Raw genomic sequence first — 19,647 nt, forward strand, 5'->3', positions numbered from 1 at the left:
GAAATTTTCCAGAACTTAAACGTTTCTGATTGGAAAGAGTCCAATAAGTACTCAGCACAATTGATGAGAATAGTTTCACTCTAAGGCACATTTTGAAGTTTCAGAAACTAGAAATCATGTTAGAAATTTTGAAGGAAAATTGTTTCTAATGTAAAATTATATATCTAGTTAAACTATCAACTAAGAGTGTGTGTGTGTCTGTGTGTGTATAGGTATCAGATCAGATCAGATCAGTCACTCAGTCGTGTCCGACTTCTTGCGACCCCATGAATCGCAGCACGCCAGGCTTCCCTGTCCATCACCAACTCCTGGAGTTCACTCAGACTCATGTCCATCGAGTCAGTGATGCCATCCAGCCATCTCATCCTCTGTCATCCCCTTCTCCTCCTGCCCCCAATCCCTCCCAGCATCAGAGTCTTTTCCAATGAGTCAACTGTTCGCATAAGATGGCCAAAGTACTGGAGTTTCAGCTTTAGCATCATTCCTTCCAAAGAAATCCCAGGGCTGATCTCCTTCAGAATGGACTGGTTGGAACTCCTTGCAGTCCAAGGGACTCTCAAGAGTCTTCTCCAACACCACAGTTCAAAAGCATCAATTCTTCGGCGCTCAGCCTTCTTTACAGTCCAACTCTCACATCCATACATGACCACAGGAAAAACCATAGCCTTGACTAAACGAACCTTTGTTGGCAAAGTATAGCTTTCAACAATTATATACACTTCAGTTTGTCATTTTATAATATATTTCTAAGAATAGAATTTTGATAAAACGTTTTTAAGAAATTTGGTAAAGAACATTTCAGACATACAAGCTCTCAAAATTTACCTTCCAAAATTTACCCTTTACAAAGCTTTGGGAATATGTTCTTCCAACCATAACAAGAGAATAAATTAAGTAATCTACAGTAAAGGTTCTCAAACTTTAGTGTGCATCACAATCACTTGGGGAGCTTATTGAAACACGATTGTTAGGCCTCCCATCCAAAGTTTGATTGGCTTGGTGACTGAAGAAGGTAACAGACTAGCAGTAACTAGATATCTAAAGTACCTCTTAGAGTCCTTGGAATAAAGGTGTTTACTAAAAGACTTACCATTGTGGGCAGAGGCAACAAGTGAATATAATTCCAGTCATGAGGTTATTCTGATATTAAATATTAAATCTGAATCAAACATTAAATATTTACATAAACTAATAAGCATGGGAAAATGCTGAAATTTCACTTTGACCCATTCTCGTCTGGAAACTTAACATTTCAGTCAATAGGTCTCAATCTTCACTGCACGTTAGAATGAATGTATGAGGAACTTTAAAAAAAATCTTATTGCACAGGCTCTGTCTTGGAGGATATTCGGGCATGCATGCTTTTTAAAATTGCTGAGGTGATTTAGTTTCATCTGGTAAAAATTAACTGAAAGATTTCTCCTCCCACCCCACTCCCCTCACTGTTTGTTCTCTTAAAGTTTATTTTCTGTGATGATGTATGTCACTATTAATTAAAAGACTGTAAACTTTAAAACTTTTTTTTTACCCCTACTCCCCTCACTGTTTCTTCTCTTGCAGTTTATTTTCTGTGATGATGTGTGTTTACCTATGTCACTATTAATTAAAAGACTGTAAACTTTAAAACATTGTTTTTCCTTTTTTTTAAGCCGCCTGATGGCTTTGAAACGAATGGGAATTGTGAGCGACTATGAGGTATGATAAACTCTTCCAAATTTTTGAAGATGGTTTCAGTAAATGAAAATAATTTTCAATGACATTTTCAGTGAAGAATTATTAACCAACACATATATAATTTTGCATTTTACAGAAAATCCGTACCTTTACTGTAGCAATAGTAGGTGTTGGTGGAGTTGGCAGTGTGACTGCTGAAATGCTGACACGATGTGGCATTGGTAAGGTAAAAGCATTTCTCATTTTCTGTCGTATTTGGAACCCATTCACTTGTGGAGTAAATAAGGTACAAATAAGGATTTTTTTCCTCCTTATTAATGGCATATTGATTTGTGGTGTATTCATTCAGATTGTTTTTTCTACCCCAGTTAAGACATAAACCCACCCAAGAGGAAACTAATATTGCTGCTGATTAAATAAGGACTATCTGATTGTGTTCAGGAACTTTTTTGTTCGGGATAATGTATAAACAATTTGGACTTAAGTGTTTTGATTAAAGAAGTTTAGGAAAGAAGGCTGTTAAATTGAAAAAGTGTGTTGTGAAACACTGAAACATCCCCCAAAATTTTTTTTAAAACTTGTTTTTTACAAGACAAACTAGAAAGCATGTGCCTTTCTTACTCTTGAAATTGAACTGCTGAATGCTCCAGATTTTTTTTAACCCAGGCATTTTTCTTTTTTGCCCTAAGTTTTCTTGGTCATGCCCTGTGAGGCTCGTGAGATCTTAGTTCCCTTACCATGGATTGAACTCTGAGGCCATGGCATTGAAAGCCCCAAGTCCTAACCACTGGAGCACCAGGAAGTTCCATACTTTTTTATAAAATTGATTTAGATTGTGATTGTGAGAAGGAAGGAGAAGTTGACTTTATACCAGAAATCAGTGTACCAATCTTATATTTATAAATCTAAAGTCCATGATGTCAGATAGATAGTGGGTGAATATAAAAGTTTTCCACAATTGTATATCATTTTGATAAACTTTGTGGGAAAATGCTTGCTTTATCAATGCTCTTTAATATATTGGTCCATTCCATGCCCCAGATTCTTAAAGTGGTTTCAAAATTGGCACTTATTTATCAATACAGAAAAGACACCACCAAAGTACTAAAAATGTTTATTAACATTTTAATATCTTTCAATAAGTTTATAAATGCCTGTCAACAATTGCTTATAGCTGACATTCCCTAGTTGATTGACCAAGGGTGGTAGAGATCATGAAGATTTGTGGGTCTTTGGTTTGAGTGTGCACTGGAGTCACTTGGAAGGCTTATTGAAACATAGATTACTGAACTCTAACCCAGTGGTTTTGATTCTGTAGGTTGCAGATGGACCGAAGAATTTCTAACAAGTTCCCAGGTGGCTCTGATGATATTCCAGTGACTGTGCTTTAAGAACTGCTTATTCAGTCTGGTCCCAGCATCACCTGGGAACTTGTTAGAATCAAAGATTCCCAGGTCCCACTCAAGACATGCTGAATCAGAATCTGTATTTTAACACAAACTCCTGATGATATTGTTGTAGTTAGAATCACCTGGGATGTTCAAAAAAATTTCTTATGTCCAGACTGCACCCCATAATAGGTAATCAGAACCTCTGGGAATAAGACCCACACATCTGTATTTTTATTTTTATTTTATTTTATTTTTTTTACATCTGTATTTTTAAATACAGTGATTCCAAGTGCACTCAAGTTTGTAAGCTAAGAATCTGCATAGATAAGTTTCAGAACTCTTTCTTCAATGTATAAAACAGAAACAAGAAGCTATTTCATGTGGTTAAGTAGGGAAATGGAGGATTGGAGATCCAGAGCCCACTTCTTATCCCTGAAAATTTCCTGAGTTCCTGGGGTACCCTGGATAACCAGATCTAGATCAACTGCCTTATTTTACAAATGAGGATACAGACCTAAACAGTTAAAGTGACTTACCCAGAATCAGAGCTAATTATTGACAGTTACAACTCACACCTCCTGTCCTCAAATTTAGGATTTCCTACAATTTACTCATATAGCTATGAGGCTGAAACTCAAACTTAATACTTGGCCTGACCTAATAAATACTGTCTGAATGAGCTTAAATAAACCAAACTTTGGAGAGACTAAGTAGGGTTAGAAACTTATAGAGAATATAAGTGATGTCTTTTCTAGCAAGATATTAAGGGCTGGATTAACTTTCTTTAGTTTCTGTATTGAGAAGAAGAACATCCCATTTTTGTTTTTGTTGTTAGATTTGGAACACTGAGAATTGTATGACAAAGTCACAGAATTTTAGATAAAGAAGTGACTTTGGCAACTGTAGCAAAGTATATCACTTTTACACTGCTTTGAATTATTCCATAGGTCTAGAGGCTCAATTTTTTTTTTTTTTGGTTCTTTTTTCCTTCACTCTGGATAAATTGCATTGCTGTGCGCTCAAGTTCATGATCCTCTTTTTCCCCTGCCATGTCTAGTCTACTCTGAGTCTCATCCAATAAAAGTTTAATTTTATATAGTCAAAAAAAAGAAAGGACTTTGGATATCTTTGAGTTCAACCTGCTCTTACTGATAGGAAATGGACCTTTTGGCCATTTTAAAGTTGGGTGAACAGGTTTGACAAATGCTATCATGCCTAAATATATAGCAGGAAATATAAATTAACTGCTTAATCATTCTGTTTGGAATAATGTTTGAGCCATGTCGTGAGTACATTTAGTTCCATATTCATGAAAGGCATTGTATTATACCATGGTTTTAAGTTACAGCATTTTTTTATCTTATTTAAAATTTTCATTTATCTAATGGGTTGTTGGCTTTGAGCCAATAATTGGAATGAAATAAGATTTTGGCACAGTTTGTAAAAATTGTCATGAAATGGAATGAACATTAATTTTTGAGATAATCATTTAGAGGGGCAGTACAGCAGAGAATGCCTCAGTTTGAATCCCATATTCACTACATATTAGCTGAGTGGCTTTTGGGCAAGTGCCTTAGTTGTCTTATTTCTAAAATGAGGAGAGTACCTATATTCTTACTGCATGTGATCCTTAAATGAGTTAATATATGACATCTAGTTTTTCAAAGTTAGTTAATATTATTACTGTTAAAGAGTTAAACCCATCAGATTTTAACTAGCCGACTAGTTCATTATTTTTTTTTCTTTTTTGGTACACTTTTCATCAGATTACCACTATTTTCATTTTAGTTGCTACTCTTTGACTATGACAAGGTGGAACTGGCCAATATGAATAGACTTTTCTTCCAACCTCATCAAGCAGGATTAAGTAAAGTTCAAGCAGCAGAACATACTTTGAGGTAAATGGAATAGCAGTTGAAGGCACTGCAATTGGTGAAATCTTCCTGTATGTATTTAGTCACTTAACTTATAAATGGAACTGAATTTTCCTGTATAAAAATGCAGGTTTCACTTATGCATAAAGATATGGGTTGGCAGCCTTTTTCTCTATAAGCTAGATAGTAAATATTTTAGGCTTGGAGAGCCATATGGTCTTTGTCAAAACTGCTCAACTATACAGTTGTAGTACCTATGGGCAATATAAAAGTAAATGAGCAAAACTGTGCTCCAATAAAACTTTATTTATGGAATCTAAAATTTAAATTTCTTATAATTTTCACATCATGAAATATTGTTGTTCTTTTGATTTTTTTCTTTTCTTACAGCCATTTTAAAATATAAAAACTACTCTTAGTTTGCAGACCTTACAAAAAATGTAGCAAGGTGGTAGTCAGATTTGGCCCAAGGGACCTAGTTTGGCAGCTCTTACTCTGGGATGTTTCCTTATGTTCCTAAACGTTCTTGCACTGAATTGTATAAGCAGCAAAGAAGCTCTTTTGTTAGACTGAACTGTGTAGTTAACAGAGGTGATAAAAGCTTAATTCCCAGCACATCTGTGTGGATCACAATAAACTGTGGAAAATTCTGAAAGAGATGGGAATACCAGACCACCTGACCTGTCTCTTGAGAGACCTGTATGCAGGTCAGGAAGGAACAGTTAGAACTGGACATGGAACAACAGACTGGTTCCAAATAGGAAAAGGAGTACGTCAAAGGAGTAGGCTGTATATTGTCACCCTGCTTATTTAACTTATATGCAGAGTACATCATGAGAAATCCTGGGCTGGAGGAAGCACAAGCTGAAATCAAGATTTCTGGGAGAAATATCAATAACCTCAGATATACAGATGACACTACCCTTATGGCAGAAAGTGAAGAAGAACTAAAGATCCTCTTGATGAAAGTAAAAGAAGAGAGTGAAAAAGTTGGCTTAAAGCTCAACATTCAGAAAACGAAGATCATGGCATCTGGTCCCATCACTTCATGGGAAATAGATGGGGAAACAGTGGCTGACTTTAATTTTTTGGGTTCCAAAATCACTGCAGATGGTGACTGCAGCCATGAAATTAAAAGACGCTTACTCCTTGGAAGGAAACTTATGACCAACCTAGACAGCATATTGAAAAGCAGAGACATTACTTTGCCAACAAAGGTCCATCTAGTCAAGGCTATGGTTTTTCCAGTGGTCATGTATGGATGTGAGAGTTGGACTGTAAAGAAAGCTGAGCACAGAAGAATTGATGCTTTTGAACTGTGGTGTTGGAGAAGACTCTTGAGAGTCCCTTGGACTGCAAGGAGATGAAACCAGTCCATTGTGAAGGAGATCAGTCCTGGGTGTTCATTGGAAGGACTGATGTTGAAGCTGAAACTCTAATACTTTGGCCACCTGATGTGAAGAGCTGACTCATTGGAAAAGACCCTGATGCTGGGAGGGATTGGGAGCAGGAGGAGAAGGGGATGACAGAGGATGAGATGGCTGGATGGCATCACCAACTCAATGGACATGGGTTTGGGTGGACTCAGGAATTGGTGATGGACAGAGAGGCCTGGCGTGCTGCGGTTCATGGGGTTGCAAAGAGTCGGACATGACTCAGTGACTGAACTGAGACTGTGGGAATATTTTTGTAATCCTTCTGACACTCTACATGTTTTGAACTTGGTCCCTGAGTGGGATGAAAGAGGTAGAAGAGGACTTTGGATTTTCTTTGAATTGCTTGAATTCCATTTCTCTAATATCTGTTAAATGATCTTTAGCTCTTTTTAGTGCTTTTTCTTGCTTTCTTTTACTGTTCTACTTGTAGTTTTTATAATCATTCTCTTTTTCCCTTTAGGAACATTAATCCTGATGTTCTTTTTGAAGTACACAACTACAATATAACCACAGTAGAAAACTTTGAACATTTCATGAATAGAATAAGGTAAAATTTTATTTATGAGTATTTTGCACAATGTCCATTTCACTTTCAGTATTAGAAAATCTATCAATTAACTCAATGAGAAGGTTGATATATTTATTTTTAAAAGTTAATATTTTGTGTAATTTTTATATAGTGGGAGCTTAGTAAATAGTATATATGGTCCATTAAACAATAGTAACAACAAAATAAAAATAAGCCTTAGAATGTCTGTTATTATAATGATATAGCAAGGGGTCCTCCATTATAAGTTCTGTGTTATAGGTTATATTTCTATCTGAATATGGTTTTCTGCAGACCTAAACTATTGAAATTGTATTCAATTAACTTTTATTACATTTACATTTGTAGTGAAACATGAATAAAAGTCTGTAAAAGCTGACAGAGAAATGGTAATTTTTGTGAACACAGTTTATATTTCTACTATCCCTGTACATCTTTACAGTATAAGTAATACTGTAATATTATTGATATTATATTTATAACAGTGAATACTTAATATATGCTATACTAAGTCACTTCAGTCGTTTCCGACTCTGTGCGACCCCATAGACGGCAGCCCACCAGGCTCCCCCGTCCCTGGGATTCTCCAGGCAAGAACACTGGAGTGGGCTGCCATTTCCTTCTCCAATGCATGAAAGTGAAAAGTGAAAGTGAAGTCACTTAGTCGTGTCCGACTCTTAGCGACCCCATGGATTGCAGCCTAACAGGCTCCTCTGTCCATGGGATTTTCCAAGCAAGAGTACTGGAGTGGGGTGCCATTGCCTTCTCCGACTTAATACATACTGGGTCTTTAATATTAAATTCTGTGTTACAATTATACTCAAAAATTTACTGAAGGACTAAATGTGTTGATTGAACAAATAAGATTGTATTTTGTGTCCTGATTTTTTCCAATAAAACTTGTTTTCTTTGCATAGTAATGGTGGATTAGAAGAAGGAAAACCTGTTGACCTAGTTCTTAGCTGTGTGGATAATTTTGAAGCTCGAATGACAATAAATACAGTGAGTATCTTTTGTGTTATACTCATGGGTTTACCTCGGAGAAGGCAATGGCACCCCACTCCAGTACTCTTGCCTAGAAAATCCCATGGACGGAGGAGCCTGGTGGGCTGCAGTCCATGGGGTCGCTAAGAGTCGGACATGACTGAGCGACTTCTTTCACTTTTCACTTTCATGCATTGGAGAAGGAAATGGCAACCCACTCCAGTATTCTTGCCTGGAGAATCCCAGGGACGGAGGAGCCTGTTGGGCTGCCGTCTGTGGGGTCGCACAGAGTCAGACATGACTGAAGCGACTTAGCATAGCATAGCATAGCATGGGTTTACCTATTGAAATGTTGTTGCTGAACCAGTAAAAGACGCCAGGATTCTTGGTCTTGGCCGGGATTCTTGGTCTTGGCTGGGATTCTTGGTCTTGGCTGGGATTCTTGGCCTCTGGAGGAGAAGAATTCAATCCGGGGCCAGAGATGAGGCTTGATCGCTCAGAGCTTTTGTGTAATAAAGTTTTATTAAAGTATAAAGGAGATAGAAAAAGCTTCTGACATACACATCAGAAGGGGGCAGAAAGAATACCCCCCTGCTAGCCTTTAGCTGGATGCTATATAGCTACTAGCTGTTTGCTAATTAAAAAAAGGAAATGTCTCAAAACTCAGAGAATGGCACCAGGCCTCTCACCCACAAGATGAATTTTGAGATAATCTTGGCACCAGGTGAGTCATCCCAGGCCATAAAACTATTGACATGAAGAAGGCATATTCCCATACAAAAGTATAGTTTCATTAAGAGAACAGTGTATGAGTATAACATACTGTTTGTCAAGTCAGTTCTGAGCCTTTAGGCAAACGGACTTGAAGACAGAGTCTGGGGTAATTGCATAGTACATTAACATAGCTTAAGACAAACATTTCCATAAGAAAAATGCATTGGTTAGCTCAAGGTTTGAGAACAGTTAAGTTCAGGTGAAACCAGGTGTCATTATGGCAACACAGTATTTTAAGAGAAACCTCTTTTTAAATTTGTATAGAGAAGGGAAAAAAAAATATATCACTAGTTTGTTTCCTCCTGCCTCATAAGAGAGAGAAAAAATGTCTGACACTTGCAGCCTACCTCCTCTGTTTGGAGGCCCCTGGCCTTCCTGCCTGTTACCTCTCACTAATTTCCTGTTTATTCTGTCAGTATATATTCCACATTCTGAAAGTAGTTCTGCATTTAAGCCCTTTGATAATGTGTTTTATTTATTCTTAATGTGATCTCATCCTATTTTTGAAATTTATTCTAAGGGGACCTGTCTAGCCTTGCTGGTAAGGCATATGTTTCAGTATCCTACTCTGTCTTAGGCCAGTAGAGGAAACTATTAAACAGCAGATAATTCTGATGTATAATTTTTAAAATAAATGAATATCTTAGAATACGGCCTTATTCTTGGTCAGCATTGGTTTTAAGTTTTGTTACTTATAAGTAAATGTATAAATATGTAAAGATAGCTTACACACATGATTTTTCAAAAATAAAACTGAATTCTTCTTCTTTTGAATTATTGTGTTTTCAACTTTGCAAATAACATTTTGCAGTTTCTTGTTGCTGAAATTATTTTAGAAAAGTGAAGTTTTATATTAATTAATAAGAAATCCAGTATGCTTTGGTTCAGTTTAATTAGGTATTTATTGACTGCTTACCTGAATGCTATCGGTTACTTTTCTAAGCAGTCTCAATTGCTAAGGAATTTCATTATTTACAGTTTTCTTGTTTCTTAAAATTTATTTTTACAAACTCTTTGTAATTCATTTTGTTAAACTCCAGTTTTTCACGAAAAAACTTACGGTAAATTACTTTTTTTTTTAATGTTCTTATTTTTCGCTTATTTCTTTTAAGGCTTGTAATGAGCTTGGACAAACATGGATGGAGTCTGGGGTCAGTGAAAATGCAGTTTCAGGGCATATACAGCTCATAATCCCTGGAGAATCTGCTTGTTTTGCGGTACGCATGATTCATTTTGAGTTATTATTTTTCATTGTTAAGTACTAGAGTTCCTAGGGGAAAATATTTATAGTTCAAAGGAAAACCAAACTTTGAATATGGTGGAATACTATTTGGAACATTGAATACTTCTTTCCTTTTCTTTTGAAATACACATTTTTTAATTCTTTTCCATGTAGTGTGCTCCGCCACTTGTAGTTGCTGCAAATATTGATGAGAAGACTCTGAAACGAGAAGGTGTTTGTGCAGCCAGTCTTCCTACTACTATGGGAGTGGTTGCTGGGATCTTGGTACAAAATGTGTTAAAGTGAGTGAAGAATAATTTTTCTGTTTACTTTTGACAAACATTTCAAAATTGGAGTTACCAGCTAAGTATATAATTTTTTAAATTTAATTTTACAGATATTTTAAAATGTTATACATGTGTAATATATGTATACTTTAAATTTATATATGGTAGTGGTTTAATTTATATATTTTTAATTTAATTTATATATGGTGGTAGTGGTCTAGTCACTAAGTCGTGTCCAACTCTTGCTACCCATGGACTGTAGCCCACCAGGCTCCTCTGTCCATGGGATTTCTCAGGCAAGAATACTGAAGCAGGTTGCCATTTCCTTCTCCAGGGGATCTTCCCAACCTAAGGATTGAATCTGGGTCCCCTGCATTGCAGGCAGGCAGTCTTCTGCATTGCAGGTAGATTCTTTACCGAGTGAACCACCAGGGTAGCCCTTCATTTATAAATAAATAAATCTAATATATTTAATTTAAATATATATTAATTTACACACATCAGCACACACATAATTGTGTTACTTTCTCCATTTGGAATAGCTCTTGTTAAATGCTACAGTAGTACTGATATATTTATTTATGAAGCCTTAACCAAATGATTTACATCTGCAGGTTTGGCCGAAGGGTGAAGACCTAGGCACAGACACACTCACTTGATTTGATGCTTATTCAGTTCAGTTCAGTCGCTCAGTTGTGTCCAACTCTTTGCAGTCCCATGGTCTACAGCACACCAGGCTACCCTGTCCATCACTAACTCCCAGAGTTTACTCAAACTCATGTCCATCGCATCGGTGATGCCATCCAACCATCTTATTCTCTGTCATCCCCTTCTCTTCCCACCTTCAGTCTTTCCCAGCATCAGGGTTTTTCCTGTTGAGTTGGTTCTGTGCATCAGGTGGCCAGAGTATTGGAGTTTCAGCTTGAACATCAGTCCTTCCAGTGAATATTCAGGATTGATTTCCTTTGGGATTGACTGGTTTGATCTCCTTGCAGTCCAAGGGACTCTCAAGAGTCTTCTCCAACATCACAGTTCAAAAGCATCAATTCTTTGACTCTCAGCTTTCTTTATAGTCCAACTCTCACATCCATAAATGACTACTGGAAAAACCATAGGTTTGACTAGATGGATCTTTGTTGGTAAAGTAACATCTCTGCTTTTTAATATGCTGTCTAGGTTGGTCCTAGCTTTTCTTCCAAGGAGCAAGCGTCTTTTAATTTCATGGCTGTAGTCACCATCTGCAGTGATTTTGGAGCCCCCTAAAATAAAGTCTGTCACTGTTTCCATTGTTTGTTTCCCCATCTGTTTGCCATGAAGTGATGGGACCAGATGCCATAATTGTAGTTTTCTGAATGTTGAGGTTTAAGCCAACTTCTTCACTCTCCTCTTTCACTTTCATCAAGAGGCTCTTTAATTCTTCTTCACTTTCTGCCATTGATGCTTATTATTTATTAATAAAAATAATATGTGATTAAACTTTAACTAGGGTAATACCTCTGCTATACATAAATAGATACCCCAGCAACCACACATCTAAACTATAGCTAATAAGGACAAGGTTTTCTTTATTCTTTTTTTTTAAGGACAAATGTTTCTTTGTGGCTAAAATTAATGTCAGTTTTTGAACCAACTCATACTTTATGAAAAGCAGAACTACTTTAGTTGTTCCTTAACTCAGGCCATTTTTTTACCTCACTTTACACTGTTAATAAGCTTAATTATGTTTTTCAGCATCCAATATAATAAGAAAAAATTGTTACATGATACAGAGAGGCACTCTAATCTTAGTATCACCTACCAGCAAAGAAATACCAGCACACATAAGAACTCTCAAGGCAACTCTCTGTGACTGTTTCATATAAGACAAATAGTCTGTCAGACTTCAATAGGTCCTATCTAAACACAATATTTTATTGTATGTTATGAAGAAGGGGGAAAATAGTCATTTCTATAAAGTATCTCTCTGTACATCTGTATGTCTAGATGTATCATATCTGTTGATGGACATTTAGGCTACTTACAGATTGTAGTTTTTGTTTTTGTTTTTTTTTGCTGTTACTAACAATGCTGCAAAAAACAATTTGCCTTCTATCTTGGTAAACTAGATTTTTATAGTGTGAATTTTTAGAAGTATAATTTCTAAGTTTATGCAATACTTATTTTGACAGATACTACTAAATTTCTCCTTCAAAAGGATTTACGTTTCCATGACAGTTTTGGTTTGTCCAGATCTTTCATAACATTAGGTGTTATCAAACTTTTATTTTTGAAGTTTACAGCAAAGTCATATATATTCTTTTTCAGCTTTTTTTCCTTCATAAGTTATTACAGGATATTGAGTGTAGTTCCCTGTTCTGTATATTGGGTCCTTGTTTTCCTATTTTATGTATTTAGTGTGTATATGTTAATCCCATACTCCTAATTTATCCTCCTCCCTTTCTGCCGACCTCCCATCCCCTTTGGTAACCATAAATTTGTTTTCTATGTGTATCTGTTTCTGTTTTGTAAATGTTTATTTGTATCAAGTTTTTTAGATTCCACATATAAGTGGTACCAGATGATATTGGTCTTTGGTTTACTTCACTTAGTATGATAATCTCTAGGTCCATCTATGTTACTGCAAATGGCATTATTTCATTCTTGTTTTAATGACTGAGTAATATTTCATTTTATATATATACACCACACATTCATCCATTTTTCTGTCAGTGGACTTTCACGTTGCTTCCATGTCTTGGCTGTTGTGAATAGTGCTGCTGTGAACATTGGGATGCATGTATCTTTTCAAATGAGTTTTCTGTGGACATATGCCAAGGAATGGGATTCTTGTATCATATGAAAACTCTATTCTTAATTTTTTAAAGAACTTCCATACTGTTCTCCTAGTGGCTACACCAATATACATCCCAACCAACAGTGTAAGAGGGTTCCTTTTTCTCCAAATCCTCTCCAGCATTTATTATTTGTAGACCTTTTGATGAAGCCCATTCTGACCAGTGTGAGGTGATACCTCATTGTAGTTTGGATTTGCATTTTTCTAATGATTAACTATATTGAGCATCTTTTTATGTGCTTTTTGGCCATCTGTATGTCTTTTTTGGAAAAAAGTCTGTTTAGGTCTTCTGCCCATTTTTTGATTGGATTGTTTTTTGATATTAAGCTATATGAGTTGTTTGTATATTTTGGAAATTAACCTCTTATTGGTCATAGTTTGTGGATATTTTCTCCTAGTTCATAGTTTGTCTCTGTTTTGTTTATGGTTTCCATCGCTGTGCAGAAGTTTAATTAGATCCCATTTGTTTATTTTTCTTTTCATTTCCATTACTGTAGGAGACAGATCCAAGAAAATATTGCTACAATTTATGTCAATGAGTGTTCTGCTTATGTTTCCCTCTAGGAAACATTTAGGTTTTAGATTTAGATCATTACTCCATTTTGATTTTATTTTTGTATATGATGTTAGTCATCAAACTCTTTGTCAATTTGACATGTGAAAAAAGGGTATCTCATTTTAATTTCCAATTGTGCAAAGGCTTGAGCATTTATATTTTTCTGTGAATTGTCTTATGTCCTCTGCTCAGTTTTAGAAAAAATTTATTTGTATTTTTAATTGAAGGATAATTGCTTTATAGAATTTTGTTGTTTTCTGTCAAATCGCAACATGAATCAGCCATAGGTATACATATATCGCCTCCCTTTTGACCCTCCCTCCCATCTCCCTCCCCATCCCACCCATCTAGGTTGATACAGAGCCCCTGTTTGAATTTCCTGAGCCATACAGCAAATTCCCGTTGGCTATCTATTTTACATATAGTAATGTAAGTTTCCATGTTACTCTGTCCATACATCTCACCCTCTCCTCCCCTCTCCTCATGTCCATAAGTCAATTATCTATGTCTGTTTCTCCACTGCTGCCCTGCAAATAAATTCTTCAGTACTGTTTTTCTAGATTCCATGTATATGCATTAGTACACAATATTAATTTTTCTCTTTGTGATTTACTTCATGCTGTATATAGACTCTAGGTTCATCTACCTCATTAGAACTGACTCAAATGCATTCCTTTTTATGGCTGAGTAATATTCCATTGCATATATGTACCACAGCTTCTTTATCCATTCATCTGTTGATGGACATCTAGGTTGCTTCCATGTTCTAGCTATTGTAAATAGCACTACAGTGAACAGTGGGATACATGTGTCTTTTCAGTTTGGATTTCTTCAGGATATATGCCTAGCAGTGGGATTGCTGGGCATATGGTGGTCTTATTCCTAGTTTTTTAAGGAATCTCCATATCGTGTTCCGTAGTGGCTATATCAATTTACCTTCTTAACAACAATGCAAGAACATTCCCTTTTCTCCATACCCTCTCCAGCATTTATTGTTTGTAGACTTTCTGATGATGACCATTCTGACTGGTGTGAGGTGATAGCTCATTGTAGTTTTTTTTTTTTTTAATTTTATTTAATTTTTAAACTTTACATAATTGTATTAGTTTTGCCAAATATCAAAATGAATCCACCACAGGTATACATGTGTTCCCCATCCTAGCATTTCTTTAACAATAAGCGATGTTGAGCATCTTTTCACATGTTTGTTAGCTGTCTGTATGTCTTCTTCGGAGAAATGTCTGTTTAGGCCTTTTCCCACTTTTTAATTGGGCTGTTTGTGTTTTTGGTTCTGAGTTGTATGAGCTGCTTGTATATTTTGGAAATTAATACTTTGTTGTTTCATTTGCTATTTTCTCCCATTCTGAGGGTTGTCTTTTCACCTTGCTTATAGTTTCCTTTGCTGTGCAAAAGCTTTTAAGTTTAATCAGGTCTCACTTGTTTACTTTTGATTTTATTTCCATTACTCTAGAAGGTAGATTATAGAGGATCTTGCTTTGATTTATGTCATTGAATGTTGTGGCTATGCTTTCCTCTAGAGTTTTATTTTCTGGTCTTATATTTAGGTCTTTAATCAATTTTGAGTTTATCTTTGTATATGGTGTTAGGAAGTGTTCTAATTTCATTTTTTTTACATGTAGCTGTCCAGTTTTCCCAGCACCATTTGTTGAAGAGGCTGTCTTTGCCCCATTGTATGTTCTTGCCTCCTTTCTCAAAAATAAGGTACCCATAGGTACATGGGTTTATTTCTGGGCTTTCTATCTTGTTCCAGTGGTCTACATTTCTGTTTTTGTGCTAGTACCATACTGTTTTGATGACTGTAGCTTTGTAGTATAATCTGAGGTCAGGAAGGTTGATTCCTCCAGGTCCATTCTTCTTTCTCTAGAATCTTTTGGCTTTTCAGGGTCTTTTGTGTTTCCATATGAATTGTGAAATTTTTTGTCCTAGTTCTGTGAAAAATTTTATTGGTAAATTCATATGGACGACATTAAATTGTAGATTGCATTTGGTAGTATAGTCATTTTCACAATATTGATTCTTCCTACCCAGGAACATGGAAAACTCTCCGTCTATTTATGTCATCTTTGATTTCTTTCATCAGCGTCTTATAATTTTAGGTGTATATTTCTTTTGTTTCCTTAGGTAAGTTTATTCCTAAATATTTTATTCTTTTTGTTGCAGTGATGAATGGGATTGATTCCTCAATTTGTTTTCCTGATTTTTCATTGTTAGTATATAGAGATGCAAGTGATTTCTGTGTATTGATTTTGTATCCTGCGACTTTACTAGGTAGACGCTTTACTGTCTGAGCTACCAGGGAAGCCCCAAATTCACTGATTAGCTCTAATAATTTTCTGAAACTATCTTTAGGGTTTTCCATGTATAGTAGCATGTCATCTGCAAACAGTGAGAGCTTTGCTTCTTCTTTTCTGATCTGGATTCCTTTTATTTCTTTTTCTTCTCTGATTGCTATAGCTAGGAATTCCAAAACGATGTTGAGTAATAGTGGCGAAAGTGGACACCCTTGTCTTGTTCCTGATCTTAGAGGGAATGCTTTCAGTTTTTCACTATTAAGAATAATGTTTGCTGTAGGCTTATCATATATGGCTTTTACTATGTTGAGGTAGGTACCTTCTATGCTCATTGTTTGAAGAGTTTTAATCATAAATGGGTGCTGAATTTTGTCAAAGGCATTTTCTGCATCTAAGATTATCATATGGTTTTTATCTTTCAATTGGTTTATATGGTGTATCACATTGATTGATTTGCATACATTGAAGAATCCTTGCAACTCTGGAATAAACCCAACTTGATCATGGTGTATGAGCTTTTAAATGTGTTGCTGAATTCTGTTTGCTAAAATTTTGTTGAGTATTTTTGCATCTATGTTCATCAGTGATATTGGCCTGTAGTTTTCTTTTTCTGTGTTGTTTTGTCTACTTTTGGTATCAGGGTGATGGTAGCCTGTGGAATGGATTTGGAAGGGTTCCTTCCTCTGCAATTTTCTGAAAGAGTTTTAGAAAGATATTCATTATTTCTTCTCTGAATGTTTGATAGCATTCTCCTGTGAAACCATCTGCTCCTGGGCTTTTGTTTTTTGGGGGATACTTGTTCACAGCTTCAATTTCAGTGCTTGTAATTTGATTTTTCATAATTTCTATTTTCTTTTTGGATCAGTCTCAGACGATTGAACTTTTCTAAGAATCTGTCCATTTCTTCCAGGTTATCCATTTTATTGCCATGTTTTTGTTCATAATAGTCTCTTATGATCCTTGGTACTTCTGCATTGTCTGTTGTAACTTCTCCTTTTTCATTTCTAATTTTGTTGATTTGATTCTTCTCTCTCTTTTGTTCTTGATGAGTCTGGCTAAATGTTTGTCAACTATGTTTATCTTCTGAAAGAACCATCTTTTAGTTTTATTAATCTTTACTGTTGTTTCTTTCATTTCTTTTACATGTATTTCTGCTCTGATCTTTTTGATTTCTTTCCTTCTGCTAATTTTGGGGGGTGGGGTTTGCTCTTTTTCCAGTTCTTTCAGGTATAAAGTTAGGTTGTCTACTTGATGTTTTTCTTGTTTCTTAAGGTAGGATTGTATTGCTATAAACTTCCCTCTTAGCCCTGCTTTTGCTGCTTCCCATAGGTTTTGAGTTGTGTTTTCATTGTCATTGGTTTCTAGAAATTTTTTTATTTCCCTTTTGGTTTCTTCAGTAACCTGTTGATTATTTAGAAATGTATTGTTTAATCTCCATATGATTGTGTTTTTTTACAGTTTTTTCTTGTAATTGATATCTAGTCTGATAGCATTGTGGTCAGAAAACATGCTTGATATGGTTTCAATTTTTCTTCAATTTACTGAGGTTTGATTCGTGAGCCAAGATGTGGTCTGTTGTGGAGAATGTTCCATGTGTAGTTGAGAAGAAGGTGTATTCTTCTGCATTTGGGTGGAATGCTCTGAAGATATCAGTGAGATTCATCTATCTAATGTATCATTTAAGGCTTGTGTTTCCTTATTAATTTTCTGTTTTGATGATCTGTCCATTGATGTGAGTGGGGTGTTGACCTCTCCTACTATTATTGTGTTACTGCCAATTTCTCCTTTTATGTCTGTTAGTGTCTGTCTTATGTACTGAGGTGCTCCTATGTTGGGTGCATAGATATGTACAGTTGTTATGTCTCCCTCTTGGATTGATCCCTTGGTCATTATGTAGTGTCCTTCCTTATCTCTTGTAGTATTCTTTACTTTAAGGTCTATTTTGTCTGATACGAGGATTGCTACTCCAGCTTTCTTTTGCTTTCTATTTGCATGGAATATATTTTTCCTTCCTCTCAGTTTCAGTCTATATGTGTCTTTAAGTCAGAAGTGGATTTCTTGTAGACAGCATATATATGGGTCTTTGTATCCATTTGGCCAATTTGTGTCTTTCAGTTGGAGCATTTAATCCATTTATGCTTAAAGTAATTATTGATATATATGTTTCTGTTGCCATTTTCTTAATTCTTTGGGGTTTGATTTTGTAGATCTTTTTTTCCTCTTGTATTTCTTGACTATATAAGTCCCTTTAACACTTGTTGTAAAGCTGATTTGGTGGTACCGAATTCTCTTAACTTTTGCTTGTCTGAATAGCTTTTGATTTCTCCATCAGTTTTGAATGAGATCCTTGTCGGGTAGTGTAAACTTGGTTGTAGATTTTTCCCTTTCGGTACTTTAAATATAATCCAGCCATTCCCTTCTGGCCTGCAGAGTTTCTGATGAAAGATCAGCTGTGAAAAATATGGGGTATCCCTTGTATGTAACTTATTGCTTTTCCTTTGTTGCTTTTAATATTCTTTGTATTTAATCTTTGTTACTTTGATTAGTGTGTGTCTTGGCATGTTTCTCCTTGGGTTTATCTTGTATGGAACTCTTTCCCACTCTTGGGCTTAATTGACTATTTCGTTTTCCATGTTGGGGAATTTTCAACTATAACCTCTTCAAAAATTTTCTCATACCATCTCTTTTTCTCTTCTTCTTCTGGGACCCCTATAATTCAGTGTTGGTGTGTTTGATATTGTCCCCGAGGTCTCTGAGAATTTCCTCAGTTCTTTGCATTCTTTTTACTTTATTCTGCTCTTCAGAAGTTATTTCCACCATTTTATCTTCCAGCTCACTGATTCATTCTTCTTCTTTAGATATTCTGCTGTTGATTCCTTCTAGAATATTTTTAATCTCATTAATTGTGTTGTTTGTATGTTTACTCTTTAATTCTTCTAGGTCTTTGTTAATTGATTCTTGCATTTTCTCCATTCTGTTTTCAAGGGTTTTGATCATCTTTACTATCATTATTCTGAATTATTTTTCAGGTAGTTTGCCTATTTCCTCTTCATTTATTTGGACTTCTGTGTTTCTAGCTTATTCCCTCATTTGTGCAGTATTTCTCTACCTTTACATTATTATTTATTTTTAATTTATTGTGTTTGAGGTCTCCTTTCCCCAGGCTTTAAGGTTGAATTCTTCCTTCTTTTTGGTTTCTGCCCTCTTCAGGTTGGTCCAGTGGTTTGTGTAAGCTTTGTATATGGTGAGATTTGTGCTAAGTTTTTTTTTGTGTTTCTTCTGATGAGCAAGGTTGAGTAGGTGGTAATCCTGTCTGCTGACGATTGGGTTTGTATTTTTGTTTTGGTTGTTTGAATGAGGTGTCCTGCACAGGGTGCTACTGGTGGTTGGGTTATACCTGGTCTTGTATTCAAGTGGTTTCCTTTGTGTGTGTTCTCACTATTTGATACTCCCTATGGTTAGTTCTCTGGTAGTCTAGGGTTGGAGTTAGTGCTCCCACTCCAAAGGCTCAGGGCTTGATCTCTGTTCAGAAATGAAGATTCCACAAGTGGTTTGTTATGGCATTATGTGTTAGATTAAAACAAATACCCCAATATGAGAAACCAAAGGTGAACCCCAGACAAATGGCAGTTACAAAATCAGGCAAATAATAATTAAAATAATGGAATATACACATATGCATATACATCCATTAGCAAAATCAAAACAGTCCAACAAAAATAAAATACAATAGATTGACACAGTGAACAGAGCAATC

At 35.7% G+C, this 19,647-nt stretch overlaps 1 protein-coding gene across 1 annotated transcript in view; it reads left to right on the forward strand.

Annotated features, from left to right (window-relative positions):
• The window catches only part of UBA5 (ubiquitin like modifier activating enzyme 5), a 32,903-nt gene that overhangs the window by 4,968 nt on the left and 8,288 nt on the right, over nt 1–19,647 (forward strand). The window contains exons 2-8 of the mRNA XM_086352191.1: nt 1,650–1,695; nt 1,811–1,900; nt 4,854–4,963; nt 6,836–6,922; nt 7,840–7,924; nt 9,793–9,897; nt 10,077–10,204. Of these exons, the coding sequence (XP_086208317.1) occupies nt 1,650–1,695; nt 1,811–1,900; nt 4,854–4,963; nt 6,836–6,922; nt 7,840–7,924; nt 9,793–9,897; nt 10,077–10,204 (651 nt within the window). The remainder of the gene's footprint in view (nt 1–1,649; nt 1,696–1,810; nt 1,901–4,853; nt 4,964–6,835; nt 6,923–7,839; nt 7,925–9,792; nt 9,898–10,076; nt 10,205–19,647) is intronic.

The sequence above is a fragment of the Bos grunniens genome, chromosome 1, assembly GCF_055505025.1.
Source record: "Bos grunniens cultivar Pamir isolate PY7600 chromosome 1, Bosgru_T2T1.0, whole genome shotgun sequence".
NCBI lineage: Eukaryota > Metazoa > Chordata > Mammalia > Artiodactyla > Bovidae > Bos > Bos grunniens.